This window comes from Cetorhinus maximus, chromosome 18, assembly GCF_964194155.1.
Source record: "Cetorhinus maximus chromosome 18, sCetMax3.hap1.1, whole genome shotgun sequence".
Taxonomy (NCBI): domain Eukaryota; kingdom Metazoa; phylum Chordata; class Chondrichthyes; order Lamniformes; family Cetorhinidae; genus Cetorhinus; species Cetorhinus maximus.
In genome coordinates this window covers 73811267-73832235 of record NC_135896.1, presented here as the reverse complement: position 1 = coordinate 73832235, position 20969 = coordinate 73811267, and the positions used below count along the sequence as shown (strand labels likewise).

Sequence of the window (20969 nt, the reverse complement as noted above, 5' to 3'; positions counted from 1 at the left end):
TCTATGCCAGTAGAAGGTGTAATTAGCCTCTCAAATAGAGCCTGTGTCCGGTTTCTTGTAGAACAACAATGTGCACATTAAGCTTGTGTAGTTCATAGTCAGTCAGGGCCATCTTGCTTATGCTTACTGTGGAATGTGGGTCGTTATTGCCAGGACACATTGTCCTTGCATTCCAGCTTTCAAGCTGAAAGATTACTTTTGCTGGCTGTGTAGCCTAGACATGGTTTTAGAAAGTGTAGGCTTGTCTACCATCAGTAACCCCCTCGATCTTGTATGCTGTTATCCAGAGGAAAGACGAAAGCCTATATGTCTGGGGCCTAGTCATTGCAGGAGTTGCCAGAAGGTGTGAACAAGGGAAACACCAGCTGCCTAATTAGACTAAAAGCAAAATACTGCGGATGCTGGAAATCTGAAACAAAAACAAAAATACCGTGAAAACTCAGCAGGTCTGACAGCATCTGCGGAGAGGAACACAGTTAACGTTTCGAGTCCGTATGACTCTTTATCAGAACTAAGATATGAAGAAATGAGGTGGAATATAAGCTGGTTGAAAGGGGGGTGAGACAGGTAGAGCTGGATAGAGGGCCAGTGATAGGTGAAGGCAAAGAAGAGATTGCCAAAGATGTCATAGACAAAAGGACAAAGCGGTGTTGACATTAGCTGAGGAATGTGCTAATGATGACATTAAGGGTAGAAAGCAGGACGAGCAAGTGACAGCCCGAGTGGGGGTGGGGTGGGGGGGGAAGGGATCGAAATAGGCTAAAAGGTAGAGATAAAACAACGGATGGAAATACATTTAAAAATAATGGAAACAGGTGGGAAAATAAAAATATATATTTTAAAAATTATAAATTATTGGAAAAGGGATCGGAAAGGGGATGGGGATGGAGGAGAGTTCATGATCTAAAGTTGTTGAACTCAATATTAAGTCTGGAAGGCTGTAAAGTGCCTAGATGGAAGATGAGGTGCTGTTCCTCCAGTTTGCGTTGAGCTTCACTGGAACAATGCAGCAAGCCAAGGACGGACATGTGGGCATGAGAGCAGGGTGGAGTGTTAAAATGGCAAGCGACAGGGAGGTCTGGGTAATGCTTGCAGACAGACCGAAGGTGTTCTGCAAAGCAGTCACCCAGTCTGCGTTTGGTCTCTCAAATGTAGAGGAAACCGCATTGGGAGCAATGAATGCAGTAGACTAAATTGAGGGAAGTGCAAGTGAAATGCTGCTTCACTTGAAAGGAGTGTTTGTGCCCTTGGACGGTGAGGAGGGAGGAAGTAAATGGGCAGGTGTTGCACCTTCTGCAGTTGCATGTGAAGGCGAAATGGGAGGGGTTTGAGGTGTAGGGTGTGATTGAGGGGTGGACCAGGGTGTACCGAAGGGAACGATCCCTGCGGAATGCCGCCGGGGAGGTGAAAAGAAGATGTGTTTGGTGGTGGCGGGGCCCTCAACTGTGTCCGGCCCATCTCCCGCGCATCCGCCCTCACACCTTCCTCTCCCTCCCAGAACCATGATAGGGTCCCCCTTGCCCTCACTTACTACCTCACCAGCCTCCACATTCAAAGGATCATCCTCTGCCATTTCCGCCAACTGCAGCATGATGCCACCACCAAACACATTTTCCCTTCACCCCCCCAGCGGCATTCCGCAGGGATCGTTCCCTCCGGGAACCCTGGTCCATTCCTCCATCACGCCCTACACCTCAATCCCCTTCCACGGCACCTTCCCATGCAACCGCAGAAGGTGCAAGACCTGCTCCTTTACTTCCTCCCTCCTCACCGTCCAGGGGTCCAAACACTCCTTTCAAGTGAAGCGGCATTTCACTTGCACTTCCCTCAATTTAGTCTACTGCATTGGCTGCTCCCAATGCGGTCTCTACATTGGAGAGACCAAACACAGACTGGGTGACCGCGTTGCGGAACATCTTCGGTCTGTCCGCAAGCATGACCCAGATCTCCCTGTTGCTTGCCGTTTCAACACACCACCCTGCTCTCATGCCCACATGTCTGTCCTTGGCCTGTTGCAATGTTCCAGTGAAGCTCAATGCGAACTGGAGGAACAGCACCTCATCTTCCAACTAGGCACTTTACAGCCTTCCAGACTTAATATTGAGTTCAACAACTTCAGATCATGAACACTCTCCTCCATCCCCACCCCCTTTCAGATCCCCCTTTTTCCAATAATTTATAATTTTTTATATTTTTTTAATATATATTTTTCTCTTCCCACCTATTTCCATTATTTTTAAATGTATTTCCATCCATTGTTTTATCTCTACCTTTTAGCCTATTTCGATCCCCACCCCCCACAACTAGGGCTATCTGTCAATTGCTCGTCCTGCTTTCTACCCTTAACGTCACCATTAGCACATTCCTCAGCTAATATCACCACCGTCAACACCCCTTTGTCCATGACATCTTTGGCAATCTCTTCTCTGCCTCCACCTACCACTGGCCCTCTATCCAGCTCTACCTGTCCCACCCCCCTTCAACCAGCTTATATTCTACCTCACTTCTTGGTTCTGATGAAGAGTCATACGGACTCGAAACGTTAACTGTGTTCCTCTCCGCAGATGCTGTCAGACCTACTGAGTTTTTACAGGTATTTTTGTTTTTGTGCCTAATTGGACTCTTCTTTAGATTTTGTCAGGTTTACTCCCTTGGTCATTAACTGATGTTTTTAACGTTGAAAGGCGCTGACCGGCAGGGCCAAGATCGTCACCGATGTAGACATGATATTATCATCCAGGTGTGCCATTCCCTGGCCCCTCTTATTGCAGCCAGCCACCACCGCCCCCAAATAAAATTGGTGCCTGCTGGCGAAACCCAGCCTAACCATTAATCCCCTTTGATGGAGTCCCCACTTCTCAAATTAAGTTATAAGCCCTCACTAGACAACCACTTCAACAATTTAACCCTCATAACGAACTTTAATGGCACCATCTGCAAGTTCCCCTCCAAGTCACACACCACCTGACTTGGAAATATATCATTGTTCTTTCACTGTCATTGTGTCAAAATCTGGGAATCCCTTCCCACTGTACATGTGCCTACACTGGATGGACTTCAGTTCAAGAAGGCGGCTCACACTGCTTTCTAAGGGCATCTAGGGATGAGCAACAAATGCTGGCCTTGCCAGCAATGCTTATGTCCCATGAAAGAAAAAATAAATGTGGCTCGGTGTCACATTTTGTTTTATAGTGCTCCCAAGAAGCACCTTGAGACATCTCATTACATTAAAAGTGCTTTATAAATGTGAGTAGTTCTTGTGCTCAGTTATTTTATTTATTTTCCTTTATTAAAGGCTGAAGATGAGCAGAAGAAGAGAAAAAAACAAGCCAACAGCAATGAAGGTAATTCAGGTTATAATTTGGGAATTTTGTATTTTAAGGATGTGTTCAAAAGTAAGAGGTGTGGCTTGTGATTTCTTGTGGATTTATGTTCCACACAATTTAGTATCAAGAAGGTTGTTGCCAATATTTTCAAACCCAATGGTTTGATGACAGCTCCTGCATCAGGAGGGAGAGTTGGGGAAAAGTTGCAGAGTAGTTGTACGATTGACCATTACTTAAAATTACAAAGGTATAGATTAAACGAATGGGTAAAACTGGCAAATGGATTTCGGTAGGCAGTTGAGGTCATCCACTTGGAACCTAAAAAGGATAAAATAAGCTAATTTCTAACTAGTGAAAATATATCTGGGAGCATTCAGGTGTACAGTTCATTAAAATGTCATGAGCAGGTATGGAAAAAAATCAGTGTGGATAATGGAATTTTGGCCTTTATAACTTGAGGAGTAAAATACAAAAGGGTAGAAGTCATGCATCAGCTATACAAAGCCCTGGTCACACTTGATGTACAATGAGCAGTTCTGGGTACCACACCTTAGGAAGGATATATTGACCTTGGAGATTGTACAGCATCGATTTAACAGAATAACAACTGGATGAGGAGCTTCAGTTATGAAGATAGATTGGAGAGATTTTTCTTGGAGAAGAGAAGGCTGAGAAGATTTGATAGAGATATTCAAAATCATAAGGGCTCTGGACAGAGTAGATTGAGAAAAACTGTTCCCAGTCTTGAAATGATCAAGAATGAGAGGGCATATAAAAGTAATTGACAAAAGAAGCAGCGACAATGTGAGGAAAACCATCTTCAGGTTCAATCGAGGCATTCAAAAGGAAATTAGATTGTTGTCTCGAAAGGAAATTAGATTGTTGGCTGAAAAGGAAGAATGTGAAGGATTACAGGGAGAAAGTAAGGGATTGGCAGTAGGCGAATTGCTCACTTGGAGAGTGGTGTAGACAGAATAGGCTGACTTGGCATCCTTTTGCACTGTAACAATTCTGATTCTGTGAACCTGGACCAGTGTTCCATCTCATCTCCCTTTGCTGTGTATGACCCATTTGCACTGCACAGTCCCTTGTAATATTGCTGCCATGCAGGAGCCGCTAATTGATTGTGCATGGTCTCTGAACCCTAGGTAGCATTTTCCTGATAGCTGCCTATGCACACAGCTTAGAGGCATCATTGCCCTGGCTATGAAGGGTTAAATTATGAGGAGAGATTACACAAACTAAGGTTATATTACATGCAAGCATGCAAATTAAGAGCAGGAATAGGCCACTCGACCCCTCAAGCCTATTCCGCCATTTAATGAGATCATGGCTGATCTGATTGTAACCAGCTACCCATCTACTCTATAACCTTTCACCCCCTTGCTTATCAAGAATCTACCTACCTGTGCCTTAAAAAATGTTCAAATACTCTGCTCTCACTGCCTTTGAGGAAGAGAGTTCCAAAGACACTCTGAGAAAAAAATTTTTCCTCATCCCATTAAATGGGCGACCCTTTATTTTTAAACAGTGACCCTTGGTTCTAGATTCTCCCACAAGAAGAAACATCCTCTTCACGTTCACCTTGTCAAGACCCATCAGAATCTTCTATGTTTCAGTCAAGTTGCCTCTTACTCTTCTAAACTCCAGTGGGTACAAGTCTAGCCTTTCCTCATAAGACAACCCATCTATTCCAGGTATTAGTCTAATAAACCTTCTCTGAACTGCTTCAAATGCATTTACATCCTTCCTTGAATAAGGAGACCAGTATGTACACAGTACTCCAGATGTGGTCTCACCAATGTCTTATATCACTAAAGCATAACCTTCCTACTTTTGCAATAAAAACAGAAAATGCAGGAAAATCACAGCAGGCCTGACAGCATCTGTGGAGAGAGAAATAGAGTTAACGTTTCGAATCCACAGGAGTCTTCTAATTACTTCCTGTACCTGCATACTAATCTTTTGCGATTCATGCACCAAGACACCCAGATCCCTCTGCATCTCAGCTCTGCAATCCCATACCATTTTGATAATATGCTTTTTTTATTCTTCCTGCCAAAGTGGACAATTTCACATTTTCCTACATTATTTTCCATTTGCCCACTCACTTAACCTATTTATATCCCTTTGTAGCCTCCTTATGTGTTCTTCACATCTTACTATCCTACCCATCTTTGTGTCATCAGCAAATCTGGTCCCTCCATCCAAGTCATTTGTATAAATTGTAAAAAGTTGGGACCCCAGCACTGATCCCTGTGGCACACCACATCTTGCCAACCAGAAAAATACCCTTTATGCCTGCCTTCTGTTTCCTGTTAGCTCACCAATCTTCTATCCATGCCAATATGTTACCTCTACACCATGAGCTTTTATTTTTCGCAATAAGCTTTAATGTGGCACCTTACCCAAATGCCTTCTGGAGATCTAAGTACAGAACATCCACGGGTTCCCCTTTATCCACAGCATATGTTACTGCTTCAAGGAACTCCAATAAATTGGATTTATGATGATTTCCCTTTCACAAAACCATTTTGACTCTGCCTGATTAATTTGAAGTTTTCCAAGTGCCCTGCTATAATGTCTTTAATAGTAGCTCTGAACATTTTGCCTATGACAGATGTTAAGCTAACTGGCCTGTAGTTTTCTGCTTTCTGTTTCCCTCCCTTTTTGAAAAAAGGAGTTACATTTGCTATTTTCCAATCTAATGGAACCTTCCCTGAATCTAGGGAATTTTGGAAAATTTGAACCAATGCGTCAACTATCTCACTAGCCACATATTTTAAGGCTCTAAGATGAAGTTCATTTGGACCCACAGAATCACGGAATCTTTACAGTGAGAAAGGAGGCCATTCAGCCCATTTGAGTCTGCACTGAAAGAACATTCTACCTAGTCCCACTCCCTTGCCTTATCCCCGTAAACTTACACATTCTTTCTTTTCAGATAACCATCCATTCCTTTTTGAACACCTCGATCGAACCTGCCTCGACCACCGTCTCGAAGTTCGTTCCATCCTCCAACCACCCTCTGGGTGAAAATTTTTTTCCTCACCTCACTTTTACTCCTTTTGCCAATTGTTTTGAATCTAAGCCCCTCTAGTTCTTGATGCTCCCTTGACTGCAAACAGTTTTCACTATTTACCCTGTCCATACCCCTTAGGATCTTGAATACCTCTGAAGTCTTCTCTCGGCCTTCTTTTCTCCAAGGGAAAAAGAGTCCCAGCCTCTCCAATCTATCCTCATATCTATTGTTCTTCATCCCTGGAATCATTCTTGTGAATCTCCTCTGCACTGTCTCCAATGCCTTCACATCCTTCCTCAAGTATGGTGCCCAGAGCTGGATGCAGTACCCCAGGTGAGGCCTCATTACCTTATACAAGTTCAACATGACCTCTTTACTCTTGTACTCAATTCCCCTATTAATAAAGCCTAAGATACTATATGCTTTGTTAACTGCTCTCTCAACATGCCCTGCCATCTTCAGTGACTTATGTACATATTCACAGAGGTCCCTCTGTCCCTGCATCTCCTTTAGAGTTTCGCCCTTTAGTTTATACTGTCTCGCCATATTATACCTGCCAAAATGAATCACCTCACACTTCTTTGCATTGAATTTCATCTACCTCTTGTCTGCCCAATTCGCCAACATGTCTATGTCCTTTTGAAGTTCACAATTGTCCTCATCACAGCTGACAATGTTTCCAATCTTCATATCCTCTGCAAATTTTGAAATCACGCCCTGTACACCACAGTCCAGGATGTGTATATATAGGAAGAGCAAGGGTCCCAACACTGACCTCTGGGGAAATTCCACTACAAACCTTCCTCCAATCTGAAAAACTCCCATTAACCACTACTCTGTTCCTTGTCACTCAGTCAATTTCTTATCCAAGTGCCTGCTCTTCCATTTATTCCATGAGCTAGAATTTTGCCCACAAGTCTGTTGTGTGGCACTGTATCAAATGCCTTTTTGAAAATCCATATTGACCACATCAACAGCACTGCCCTTATCAACCTTCTGTTACCTCCTCAAAAATCTCCCAAGTTAGTTAAACATAATTTTCCCTTAATGAATCCATGCTGACTTTCCTTAATTATCCTGCACTTATCTAAGTGACTGTTGATTTTGCCCCGAACTATAGTTTCCAGACGTTTCCCTACCACTGAAGTCAAAATGACTGGTCTGTAGCTGCTGGCTTTATCCTTGCACCCCTTTTTGAACAAGGATGTGTTAACATCAACAATTCTCCAGTCCTCTGGCATCACTGCTGTGTCTAAGGAAGGCTGGAAGATTATCACTAGTGCCCCTGCAATTTCAACTCTCATTTTTCTCAGTACTCTTGGATGCATCTCATCCAGTCTTGGTACCTCATCAATTTTAAGTAAACATAGCCTTTCTAAAGCCACCTCCTTCCCTTCAATTGTAAGTTCCTTTAGTGTACCATTTACCTCCTTTTTCGTCTCGGTTTAGGTAGCATCTTCCTTTGTAAAGACAAATGCAAAGTACTTATTTAATACCTTGGCTATTTCTCCTGCCTCTATGTGCATGTCCCCTTTTTTATCGCTATGTGGCCCTACTGTTTCTTTTCCCACACTTTATATGCTTATGACCTTGGGATTCCCTCTTATGTTAGCTGCCAGTCTCTTTTCATGCTCTCTCCTTACTTTTCTTGTTAGTTCTTTCACTTCCCCTCTGGTCCTTCTATATTCAGCCTGATTCTCCATTGTATTTTCTACCTGATATTTGTCATCTGTGCATTTCTTCATTTTCAGCTTCAAATCTATCTCTCTTGTCATCCAGGGTGCTCTGGATTTATTTGTCCTACCTTGACATTGCCTGAAATACTTTTTCTTTGAAAATAGCTCATTGTTCAGCCACTGTCTTTTCAGCCAACATTTGATTTCGACTCGGATGCATTCCCATCCCATTGAAGTTGGCTTTCCCCCAATTAATTATTCCTGCTCTGAATTGTTCCTTGCCCTTTGCCATGGCCAATCTAAACCTTATGATACAATGGCCACTGTCTGCTAAATGCTCTCCCACTGATACTTGATCCACTTGGGCCAACTCATTTCCCAGAACCAGGCCCAACAGTGCCTTACCTCTCATTGGACTGGAAACATGCTGTTGCAGAAAATTATTTTGAACACATTACAGGAACTCTCGCCCCCCCTTGTCTCTTTGCACTATTCCTATCCCTGTCTCTGTTTGGATAATTGAAGGTCCCATCCCAGGGACTTGCCAGCCCACGGCTCCAACAATTTACTTAATACTACTTCTCTGGTGATTGTAATTTTCTTGAGTCCCTCCCTTCCATTTCCTGATATAAAGCTATTTCTGGGATGTTACTTGTATCCCCTATAGTGAAGACCGATGCAAAATAGCTGTTCAATTCATCTGCCATCCCCTTATTTTCCATTATTAATTCCCAGACTCACTTTCTATAGGACTAGTGCTCACTTTGTTAACTCTTTTTAAAATATCTATAGAAACTCTTACTATCTGTCTTTATATTCCTAACTAGTTTTCTCTCGTACTCTTAATTTTTCCTTCCTTATCAATCATTTAGTCATTCTTTGTGTTTTTTTATATTCTGTCCAATCTTCTGATCTACCACCCATTTTTGCACAATTACATGCTTTCTCTTTAAGATTGATACTATCTTTAACTTTTTCAGTTAACCACTGATGGCAGGTCCTCCCCTTGGAAGATTCTTGTTAGGCAAAGAAATCAAAGGTTATCGGAGGTAGACGGGAATGTAGAATTGGAAACACAAACAGATCAGCCTTGATCTTATTGAATGGTGGAGCAGGCTCAAGGGGTTGAATGGCCTACTTTTCCTATTTCATATTTTTGTATGGAATTTTTCTGTGGAATATATTTATTCTGTGTCTTCTGAAATATCCCCTTAAATGTCTGCTACTGCATCACTATGGATCTATCCCTTAACCTAACTTACCAGTTCACTTTAGCTAGTTCTGCTTTCATGTCCTCATAATTGCCCTTATTTTATTTTAAAACACTAGTCTTAGACCCACTCTTCTCTCCCTCAAGCTCAGTGTAAAACTCAATCGTATTATGACTGCTGCTACCAAGGGGCTCCTTCACCACGAGGTCATTAATTAATCCTGTCTTGTTGCACAATACCAGGTCTACTGTAGCCTGTTCTCTGGTTGGCTCCAGAACGTGCTGTTCTAAGAAAATATCCTGAAAACATTGTATAAATTTCTCACCTAGGCTACCTTTCCCTATTTGATTTTTCCAGTCTATATGTAGATTAAAACCCCCCATAATTACTGCCGTACCTTTCTGACAGGCTCCCATTATTTCCTCCTATATACCCTGTGCTACCATATGGTTACTGTTAGGGTGTTTGTACACAACTCCCGCAAGTGACTTCTTGCCTTTATCATTTCTCATCTTTATCCAAACAACTTCTACATCCTGGTTTCCTGAACTTAGGTCATCTCTCTCTATTGTGTTAATATCATCCTTAATTAACAGAGCTTTACCTTTTCCTAGCCTCCTGTTCTTGCTAAATTGTCATGTACCCTTCAGTATTCAGGTCCCAATCTATGTCATCCTGTAGCCATGTCTCTGCATTGGCTATCAGATCATACTTATCTGATGCAGATTCATAGTTCATCTGTTTTGTTTTGAATGCCACATGCATTCAGGTACAGAGCCTTTAGTTTTATCCTTTTATTATTTTTGTAACCTCTAGCATTATCTGCTGATTTACTCTTAGATTTGTACTCTCTATCCCTTCCTATCACTGTTTATCATTTCCCACTCTAATACCGTTCTCTCTTGCCTTGTCTCTAGTCTTTGATTTAACACATCTCCCCAAATTTGATCCCTTGTCCCCCACTATTTAGTTTAAAGCCCTCTCTACTTCCCTAGTTAAGTGACTCGCTGGAACACCAGTCCCCAGCTCTGTTCAGGTGTAGACCATCCCAGCGGTACAGCCCCCACTTTTTCCCAGTACTGGTGCCAGTGCCCACAAACCGGAACCCATTTCTCCCACATCAGTCTTTGAGCCACGCAATCATCTCTTTAATTTTATGTACCTTACGCCAATTTGCACATGGTTCAGATAATAATCCAGAAACTATTATCTTTGAGGTTCTGTTTTTTAATTTAGTGCCTAGCTCCTCATACTGGCTATGTAGAACCTCATTCCTGGTTCTGCCTATGTTGTTGGTGCCTACATGGACCACCCCCGTCCCACTGCAAGTCCCTGTCCAACACTGAGCAGATGTCCCAAACCCTAGCCCTGGGCAGGCAGTACAGCTGCTGGACTCTCACTCTTTGCTGCAGAGAACAGTATGATTACCCCCTCACTATACTGTCCACTACATTCCTTTTTGCTTCCCCCACATGAATGGTTTCCTGCACCATGGCAGTCAGCTCAACCACCCTGCAGTGCTCACTCTCACCCATACAATCTGGGAGAACCTCATGACTATTGGACAATTGCCAAGGCTCCTGCACCCCTACTGTCTGGTCCCTTTACCTCCCTCACTCGCAGTCACACCCTCCTGTCCTTGACCACTGACCAAATCTGAAGACACTATCTTCAGGGGTGTAACTGCCTCCTGGTACAAAGCATCCAGGTAACTTTTCCCCCCTCTTTGATGTGTCACAGTGTCTGCAGCTCAGCCTCCAGCTCATTGAGTGACAAACACTTACTGCACAGGTGTTTGCCCTGGATCACACTGGCATCCAGGAGTCCATACATGCTGCAGCTGTGACACATCATCTGTCCTGCCATCATTAATGTGTTTTAATTAACTACTTAAGTATATTATTCAATTATTTAGTTTCTTTTTTATATATTATTAAAGTTACCACTAGTCCCTGTACTATTTTAAACCTTAGGAATGGAATAGACCTTAACCACTTACCAGATACTCATCAAACAGCAAGCTTCTTTCCCTGTAGTAGAGTAAAAACCAATTCTTACAGGGTAAAAGAGGAAAAGGACACCATCGTCCCCTCCTTACCTAACTCCCTCCTTACCTAATTCCCCCACTCACCAGACTACCAAGTATACACTCAGTTCCAAACTGCCCTCGTTTATAAGGCCACACTAAAGACCCCTGAATTTATACTAAATTGAACAGCAGTTAAAGAAACCAGATTAAACCAGTTAGCTAATTAACTACTCAACTCTCCCAGTAGTGTGTTTTCCCTCGCAGTCTGGTACTTAGAAGGTTAAGGGCTGATTTGATTTAAATATTCTAGGTATTAAGGCAAACTGATAAGGTAGATAGACAAACTATTTTGATTGGTCAAGGAGGTTATGACTCGGGAACATAGCCTAAATGGCGGTACAGGCTCAGGTCGGTGTGGCGCGGAGGGCTAAACGGAGTGCACCTGTTCCTATGTTCCTAAGTGTGCAGCAGCCATGCACTTTGCAGCTCAGGTAAGCGTAGTATTGCAAAAGTAGTTAAATAATTTATGAATATTTGAATTAAATTTTCAAATCTTCTTCTTCTATACCCTTCAATAAACTTGCAATTGCACAGTTAATCTTTTAAGCATACACGTTGAAATGGAAGATTTAATACATCCTGCAGCAGCAAATACAAGCATGGGTTATATAAGGTGAGATGTACCAAGCAGAGTGGAGATCCAGGGGTACAGTCGGCTTAATCTGTGCATAAAAACAGAAAACTTGGGAGCAGTGAGGAGTACAGTTTTTTTCAAGGCTAGGAGCCCATTTTAAATCCATTTGGTACAGGCAGTCTCATGCCATTCATTACCTGTCTGAGTACCAAGATCCCACCTAAAAATGGCACATAAAAAATCTGAGGTCTGCAGCAATAAACAGGATATAAACATAATTTGGAATGAAACGCTATGTTGGGAGACAGGTAAACTGGATTAATGAGGAAGTTATTGGGTGATATGCTTGAGGCATTTATTCACAGTTTAGATAGGGAATGACCCTTCCCCATGTGCAAAGTTGTAGAGCAAGGGGACATCATCTTCAGAAGGAAATTGAGTCCAGTAATAATTTATATACATATATGTATGTGTCCAATTATGCACAAACACACACCCATCCACCCCTCAGAACACTTTAAAAAGGAGGTTGATATATTGCATGGGAATGCAGCCAAAAAAAAGTCGACCCACCCAGTCTGTGCTGCTTTTATACTTCATACGAGCCTCTGCTCACTCTAAATATTTTTTCCCAACTTGCTGCCATGTCCATCTGTTCCCCTTTCCTTCATGTATTCATCAAACCCTCCCGACAGATCTGTGAATGCTAACTAGCTTAATGGCTGCATGTGCTGCTGACTTCTATGTTCTCAACACGCCCGTGTCTAATTAAGTTTCTCCTAAATTCTATATTTGATCTGTTGGCATTTATGCCTCTTTGTTCACAAGGCTAAACAGGGTATATGTGGAGAAACTAACGAACCCCTTCATAATTAAAGACATCTATTAGGCCTCCACTTAATCTCCTCTTTTCAACAGATGAAAAGCTCCAACCTGCTCAATATTTCCTGAGTGTTGCATTCTCTGAATTTTGGTTACATCCTTGTGAATCTTATATACACTTTATTTTTAGATGTAGGGATGTGGGATTATTAAAGATTGTAAGATCATAAGAAATAGGAGCAGGAGTAGGCTATTTGAACCATTTGGTGAGGTTTTCTGAGATCTGAAGTTTTGTAACCTATTTCTTGGGAAGCATGACTGCATGAAGTTGTGCCCTGGTAGTTTTATCAGCCTGTATTATGTTTGAGTAGACCAAGTGCTAACAGACTGTTTACAATGTGTCTTGCAGCTCTTCCACCTCCTCTCCCTCCTCAATTCTTTTCCACGTTTGTGAAGGTCACAAACATTTTGAACTGTGACATTTTAATGCTAATCCTGAGAACAGTTCTCCAGCGGGCTGTGGATTCTACAGGACGATTGTGGAGTGAAGCAATGGTACAGAAGGTATGAATTTGCACAGTATTGATCCTTGTTCAGTTGGTCATAAAAAATTAAAATGGATTTTACTGCAACTTGCCCCACATGAAAAAGAATTGGTGTAATGCAGCTTCCAATTTGGAGCATTTTGAGAATCAAATTAAATAATACTTGTTGTCTTTATGTATTTCATTTTGGGGAGTTGCTTTTTCATTTATGTTCCTTCTGCTTTCAATTTAACCCTACAACTTCTACCTTTGAGAAAATTAATTTTCAAGCCTAATTGCTATAAATAGTCAGCAACTCCATTATCATTGTATCATGCAGCTACCAGGATGACAGAAAGCAAACTAGATAGAAGCATAGAAAATAGGGGCAGGAGTAGATCATTCAGCCCTCTGAGCCTGCTCCGTAATTCAGTAAGATCATGGCTGATCCTCTGTCTCAACGCCAAACTCCCGCTCCCTCCCCATAGCCCTTGGTTCCTTTAGTGTCTAAAAATCTATGTGTTTCCTCCTTAAATATATTCAGTGATTTGGCCTCCACAGTGTTCTGTGGTAGAGAATTCCACAGGTTCACCACCCTTTGAATGAAGAAATTTCTCCTCATCTCAGTCTTAAATGGTTTACCCCATATCCTGAGACAAGGTTACACCCCTTGTTCTAGAACCCCCAGCCAGGGGAAAAATCATCTCTGCAGCCAGTCTGTCCAGCTCTCTCAGAATTTTATAAGTTTCAATGAGATTACCCTCATTCTTCTAAATTCCAATAAGTACAGGCCTAGTGGACCCAATCTCTCCTCATACGACAATCCTGCCATCCCAGGAACCTTCGCTGCACTCCATCTATGGCAAGTATATCCTTTCTTAGGTAAGGAGACCAAAACTGCGCACGCTACTTCAGGTGTGTCCTCATCAAGGCCCTGTACAGCTGCAATAAGACATCCTTGCTCTTGTACTCAATTCCTGTTGCAATGAAGGCCAACATACCATTTGCCTTTCTAACTGCTTGCTGCACCTGCATGCTTGCTTTCAGTGACTGGTGTGCAAGGATATCCAGGTCCCTTTGTACACCATTTCCCAATCTATCACTATTTAAATAATACTCTGCCATTCTGTTTTTCCTACCGAAATGGATAGCTTCACACTTATCCACGTTATATTTTGTCTGCCATGTATTTGCCCATTCACTCAACTTACCTAAATCGCCTTGAAGCCTCTTTATATCCTCCTCACCACTCACATTCCCACCTAGCTTTGTGTTGTCAGTAAACTTGGAAATTTTACATTTGGTTCCTTCATCCAAATCATTGATATATATCGTGAATAGCTGCGGCCCAAGCACTGATCCCTGTGGTAGCCCCCTAGTCGCTGCCTGCCACTCCAAAAAAAGACCCATTTATTCCTACTCTGTTTCCTGTCTGTTAACCAATTCCCAATCCATGCCAATATATTACCCCCAAACCCAAGTGCTTTAATTTTGCACACCAACCTCTTTTATGTGGAAATTTATCAAAAGCTCTCTGAAAATCAAAATGCACCGCATCCACTGGTTTCTCCCTTATCTATTCTACTAGTTAGGTCCTCAAAAAACCCCAGTAGGTTTGTCAGACTTGATTTCCCTTTCATAAATCCATGTCTAATCCTGTTGATACTTTCTAAGTGTCCTGTTATCACATCCTTTATAGCATTTTCCCTACTACTGATGTCAGGCTAACTGGTCTGTAATTCCTTGTTTTTTTTTTCCCCTCCTTTTTTAAATAGTGGGGTTACATTTGCCACCCTCCAAACTGCTGGGACTATTCCAGAATCTATAGAAATTTGGAAGACAGCAACCAACGCACCCACTATTTCCATGGCCGCCACCTTTAGTACCCTGTGATGAAAATTTCTAGGCCGTGGAAATTTATTTGCTTTCAGTCCCATTAATTTCTCCAGCACTTTTTTTTTAACCAATACTAATTTCCTTCAAATCCTCCTTCTCACTAGATCCTTGGTTCCCTAGTATTTCTGGGAAATTATTTGTGTCGTCTTCTGTGAAGACAGAACTAAAGTAATTGTTTAATTGCTCTACCATTTCCTTGTTCTCCATTATAAATTCCCATGTGGCACACTGGAAGGGACCTACATTTGTCTTCACTTTTTTTATACACACTTAATAGAAGCTTTTACAGTCTGCTTTTATGTTCATTGAATGTTTACCCTCATACTCTGTTTCCTCTCTTAATCAACCTCTTTGTCCTCCTTTGCTGAATTCTAAACTGCTCCCAATCCTCAGGCTTGCTACTTTTTCTACCAATTTTATATGAGCCGCCTTTGAATCTAATGCTATCTTTAATTTCTTTTGTTAGGCATTGTTGGGCTGCTTTTCCTGTTGTGTTTTTGCACCAGAAATCAATGTATAACTGTTGCAATGCCTGCATTCATTCCTTAAATATTATCCTTTGCCCATCCACTGTCTTGCCTTTTAATGAAGTACCCCAATCTATTGTAGCCAACTCACCGCTCATACCTCCGAAGTTTCCTTTGTTAAGAATTAGGACCCTAGTTTCGGACTGGCCTACTTCACTTTCCATCCTAATGAAGAATTCTATCATGTTATGGTCACTCTTCCCTCTTCCTAGATGAACCGTAGTCTTTTGTAATCTAGCAATTCTCATGTTACTAATTTTCCTTTAAATTTTTTTATCACATTTAATGCCCCATACCATTTCTTGGTGGGACAGTGACCAAATGAGATCTTATCAGTGTAGTGCAAATTCTGCCCTTGATCAGGCTTCCAGGAAGTTTGCAGAAGTACCCTTCTTCCTACAGGAAAGAGTGCTTACAGGTTTTTTGTAGGTTGTATTCATTCTATCATAGCATCTTTAAAAAAAAATCCAGTTCCAGCTGTCTGCAATAATAACAGAACTCGCTTTTCAAAAACCTTCGAGGAAGATAAATCGGTAATATGTCAAAAAGGTAAATTGAACAGATCTTTTTAATCAGGATTTTAATGGTTTCTTTGTCAGTGCCATAATTGCACATTTTGTCACTAACAGCACACAGTTGTACTTCTCCATACCATAGACTCTTCACCTTATCTGCATGGCTTTACAAGAAGAACAGAGACAGCTAGAGGGAGGAGTTGCAGAGGAAGATGTGACCTTTGATGTTTATCTTAAGGCAACAAGTAAGTACTGGACTTGCTTTTGAATTTGGAACCAATCTTCAATTGACAATTGTTACTGCCGCACTAATAGTTCAGTCTATTATCTTTGAAGTTTGTAGTGTTAATTCAAAATTATATTCTATAGATAAAAGCAATGGTGGTTGTACTGCAGTGGCCACTGAGATTTGTTCCAGTTTAGAGTGACGTAGAGCCAGTAATGTACTGCCAGCTCCGCTTTACTTTCAGACCAGACAAAGCAAAGCTCATCGTTTGAGCATCAGCTCTGTTGGTGAGGATCTGACTGGGGAAATGAGATTTAAAAGGTTTTCAAACCGGCTTCCAATTCGTGCTGCAGTTCATAAGTAGTGTCACGATACCTACTCATTGCAGTATCTCACCATTTATCTGAATTCCATCCCAGAGGCAAAAGCAAAATGCAGATACTGGAGATCTGAAATAAAAGCAAAAAAATCCCAAATATTCAGCAGCTCTGGCAGCATCAATGGAGAGAAAAACAGAGTTAACATTTCAGATTGATGTCCTTTCATCAGATTATTCTAACTAATCTGTTAGTTTGTCTCTGTTTGCACAGTGCATGTGATTTTCTCTTGGGGATCCTGTTGTGAATCTTGCCAGTGTTGAATTTGCCTTCTCCAAAGTCACATTTCTCACCAGTGAGAAGAGAATTAAAATTCCATGTTCACTTACTCTGTAATCTATGCTATAGTCATTTCTATTGAGCAAAAGCCTGAGATTTTTTTTATGCTCCTATTTTGTAAATAAATAAGATCAGACAAAAGCAGGGACAGTCATATTACATACAAAGACTATCCCCATCACCAGTAACACTGCTGACTTTAACCTTGCAATTATTTTTTAAACTGATCCTGGGTTTAAGAAAACGAATGAGGAGCCATTTCCATGCTTTTGCACATAATTCCAAGTAAAACCAGTGATGGTACAGGAAGACCGAAGCCAGTTTACTTGTATTTTTTCAGTTATGCAATTGCCTGTCTCATCTGTTGTGGTTGTTTTGAAGGGGTAGGAAGCTCTGCAGTGAATGCCGAGAGCATCTTGTCACTTCTAGAAAAACTAAGACATGTCCATCAGTTAGATGCCCAGAAGGACATGATTAACTGGACTCTACAGGTATGTATTGAAAATGGAAACAACAAATAACATGTGGATTTTAGTCTGTGCTTTTTTTTGGGAATTTTGAAAGTAAGATTGATTAATTATAGTTAGGCAAGGATATCAGTGGTTATGGAACCAAGGCAAGTTGGATGGAGTTAAGATTCAGATCAGTCATGATCGAATTGAATGGTGAAACAAACTCGAGAGGCTGAATGGCCTCCTCCTGTTCCAATGTACCTCTTATGGAAGAAGTTCGTGTACTACGATCCAGGAGTTAAAATATCAGTGTCCAGAATACCAGAATAGGAGACTGGGCTCAGTTTTTGTGCCTTTCCATAGTCAGGGCAGAAGATCTAACCTCTAAGTTCTTGAATGACCCTTTCACCCCAGGTTTCTCCATGGAAATTAGTTTTGTAATCTCAGTCTAACTGTTTATGGGAGGAATGGTCTACCTGAGGTATCCCTTTTCATAAATTAACTGCTTTTTATTAAAAGTTTCAATGGGATTGGTACAGACAAGGTATTGCCTCTGGTGGGGGAATCAAGAACAAGGGGCCATAATCTTAAAATTAGAGTTGTGCTATTCAGGAGTAAAATCAGAATGCTTCCACACAATGGGAAGTAGGGATCTAGAATACTCGCTCCTTAAAGGCTATGGATGCTGGAGGTCAGTTGGAGTTTTCAACACTCCGATCAATAGATTTTTGTTGGCTAAGGGTAACAAGGGATATGGAGTAAAGGTGTATTAAAGGGGTTGAGATATAGATCAGCCATGGCCCTGATTGAATAATGGGACAGGCTTGAGGGACTGCTTCTGCACTCTTTTATAATCTGACCAGACTGTATACAGTACATAAGTGTGTCCAACCGTTGTTTGGCATAGCTTCTCTACTTTCCAATCTATTCCTCTAGAAATAAACCCTCGTTCTTGGTTTGCTATTGTTATGACCATATAAGTTGCAACTTTTACTGATTTGTATATTTGTATTCCCAGATCCCGTTGCTCCTCCACCCCATTTAGATTCCTATTTTCCAAGCAATAAGCAACCACCTCGTTTTCCTCACCAAGCTGTAATACCTCTCAGTCTTGAATATTTAATTGGAAATGAATTTAGTTTATGCACATTGGGCCAGATCTTCCGAGCAGCAGCAATGATCATCAGATTGCAGCTGTGCGTGAAAATTCCCCTGACTGAATGCTGCTATGCATTCCTACCAGGGTCTTCTGAGTCCAGCCTTCGCAGAAATGCATAGCATCATTCGGGGAACTCCGTTGGCGCAGATTAGAGCCGGGGGGAAGACAGGACATGCCCCTTTTTTACGCCACTTCTTGCCGTATGGTATGTTTAAAAGTCCAGTTTGAATGGGTAAGTGGGTGAGGGGGTAGGTGGCATGAGTGAAGCGGGTAGGGGTGTGAGTGGGTAGTTGGGGGGTGGTTGGATTCGGGGAGTAATCGAGTGGGTTGGTCGAGTTTGGTCGGTGGGGGAGGTAAGGGGGTTGTCAGGTGGCCGAGGAGGGGTAGTTGGGGGTGAGGGAGGGGTGATGGGCGGCGTCAGTTGTGTAGTTACTCAGATGTTATACTGGGTTTTAATCTGTCTGACATTTCCTGGGTAACTACCCAGGTAAATACCACAGAACTGCCCAAAGTCTACGACTTTTGCAGAGGGCCTGGGAAGAAGCCCACTGGAAGTTGAAACTTCCCGGTCATTTCCCATGTAGCTCAGCGTCTCAGAACTTTCATAGGGTCCTGACACGCACCTTCGGTTGTATGTATGGTCTCCAATGATCTGGAAACAGGAAGACTTGGCCCAGTTTCTTGTAATTTCTTTCAGTTCTCCTCAGTATTAACTGTCTCTCCCAACTTGGTCTTGTCCGCAAAGCCTAATTCACTAATATAAATTGTGAACAACAGTGGTCCCAGCACTGATCTCTGGGACTCCACTTCCCACCTTCTGCCACTCTTTACCCTTACTCTCTGCTTTCTGTCTTGCAACCAGCTGGCTTTCCATTCTGCTCCATGACTCTGCATGCTCACTCAGTGGTTTATTATGTGGGACCTTTCCACAGACCTTTTAGCAATACAGATATATTACACCTGGTAACCTGTGTGAGAAAATGTCAGGTAAACATTGGTAGCCTTGGCATCTAAAGGCTGGTCCTTTGTTGAAGGCAGGCAGGGAATGGAGGAGCAGAACTGGAAGAGTGGTAATGCTGGGCAAGACACTCCTATTGATATTTTTAAAGCCTATTGGCTGACAATGCACTGTTTTGATAATGTAGGCGAGAGTTTCAAGAAAATATTCTCAATGTTCTAAGAACTTTTGGAAGGCAAAAATGTCATGTGTCTATATATTTCTAGATGTTTGATACTGTGAAAAAGCTGAGGGAGAAATCGAGTCCGTGTTCAGCAACAGAAGCAGGCAGTCAAAAGGCAAATGAGGTACTGGCGTTTTTATTTTTTTTAATTTTGTTTGTTTTATTAAGTGGTGTTCCAGGAATGGAGCAAGCTGCAAGATCTCTATCTTTGCTATAACATCAGTGACCTGCCAAGCTGAAACCCCTGGGGCTTTTCAGATAAAAGGGTCATCCAGATCTTCTTTCACGGACCACAAGGCAGCTGAATCAAGTTGTTTTTAGAGATCTGGGAACTGGGTACCAATCTGAGCTCACAACTAGTGATTGATGGGGTTAAGGAAACCTAGTAATAGGATTAGGAGTGACTTTGGTGCCAGCCATGGCTCAGTGGTAGCGGTTTCACCTCTAAGTCAGTGGTTATGGGTTGAAATCCAGAGACCTGAGTGCACAACCCAGGTTGCCACTCTGTGCAGTATAAAGGGAGTGTTGCCCTGTTTAGGGTGCTGTCTTTTGGTTGAAACATTAAACTGAGGCACCATTTCCTCTCCCAAGTGGTCATAGAAGATCTTATGACACATTCAAGGAAGAGAATGGGAGCTATACTCTTTGATCTGCCCTATATTTATTCCTCATCCAACATCACTAAAATAGATAATATCATTATCATATTGCTGTTTGTGAGACCTTGCTGTTGACAAATTAGTTGCCATGTTTTCCACATTATAACAGTTACCACACTCCAAAAGTACTTCGTCACTTGTAAAGTATTTTGGGACATCCTGAGGTTATGAAAGGAGCTATAGAAAGTTTGTTCTTTCTTGTAATGCAGACCATACAGGATAAAGATAAGGCTGAACGTAAACGGAAAGCAGAGGCAGCCAAACTATACCGGCAGAAGATTATGGCACAGATGTCTGCAATGCAGAAAAATTTCATTGAATCAAACAAGCACCTCTATGAGAAGGCGACAGAAGCACCAAGACTAGGGGCGATCAGGACTGAGGAAGATAGGTATGTCGTAGGTAGACACAATGAGGCAATGAGGATGCATTCTAATTCTGCAGCCCGCTTGTT

General features: G+C 41.9%; 1 protein-coding gene across 3 annotated transcripts in view; it reads left to right on the top strand.

Annotated features, from left to right (window-relative positions):
• The window catches only part of ubr1 (ubiquitin protein ligase E3 component n-recognin 1), a 180988-nt gene that overhangs the window by 88344 nt on the left and 71675 nt on the right, over positions 1-20969 (top strand). For all 3 annotated transcript variants that reach the window (XM_078562935.1, XM_078562936.1, XM_078562938.1), the window contains 6 exons: positions 3296-3344; positions 13130-13284; positions 16325-16427; positions 17446-17555; positions 19900-19980; positions 20725-20906. In XM_078562935.1, the coding sequence (XP_078419061.1) occupies positions 3296-3344; positions 13130-13284; positions 16325-16427; positions 17446-17555; positions 19900-19980; positions 20725-20906 (680 nt within the window). The remainder of the gene's footprint in view (positions 1-3295; positions 3345-13129; positions 13285-16324; positions 16428-17445; positions 17556-19899; positions 19981-20724; positions 20907-20969) is intronic.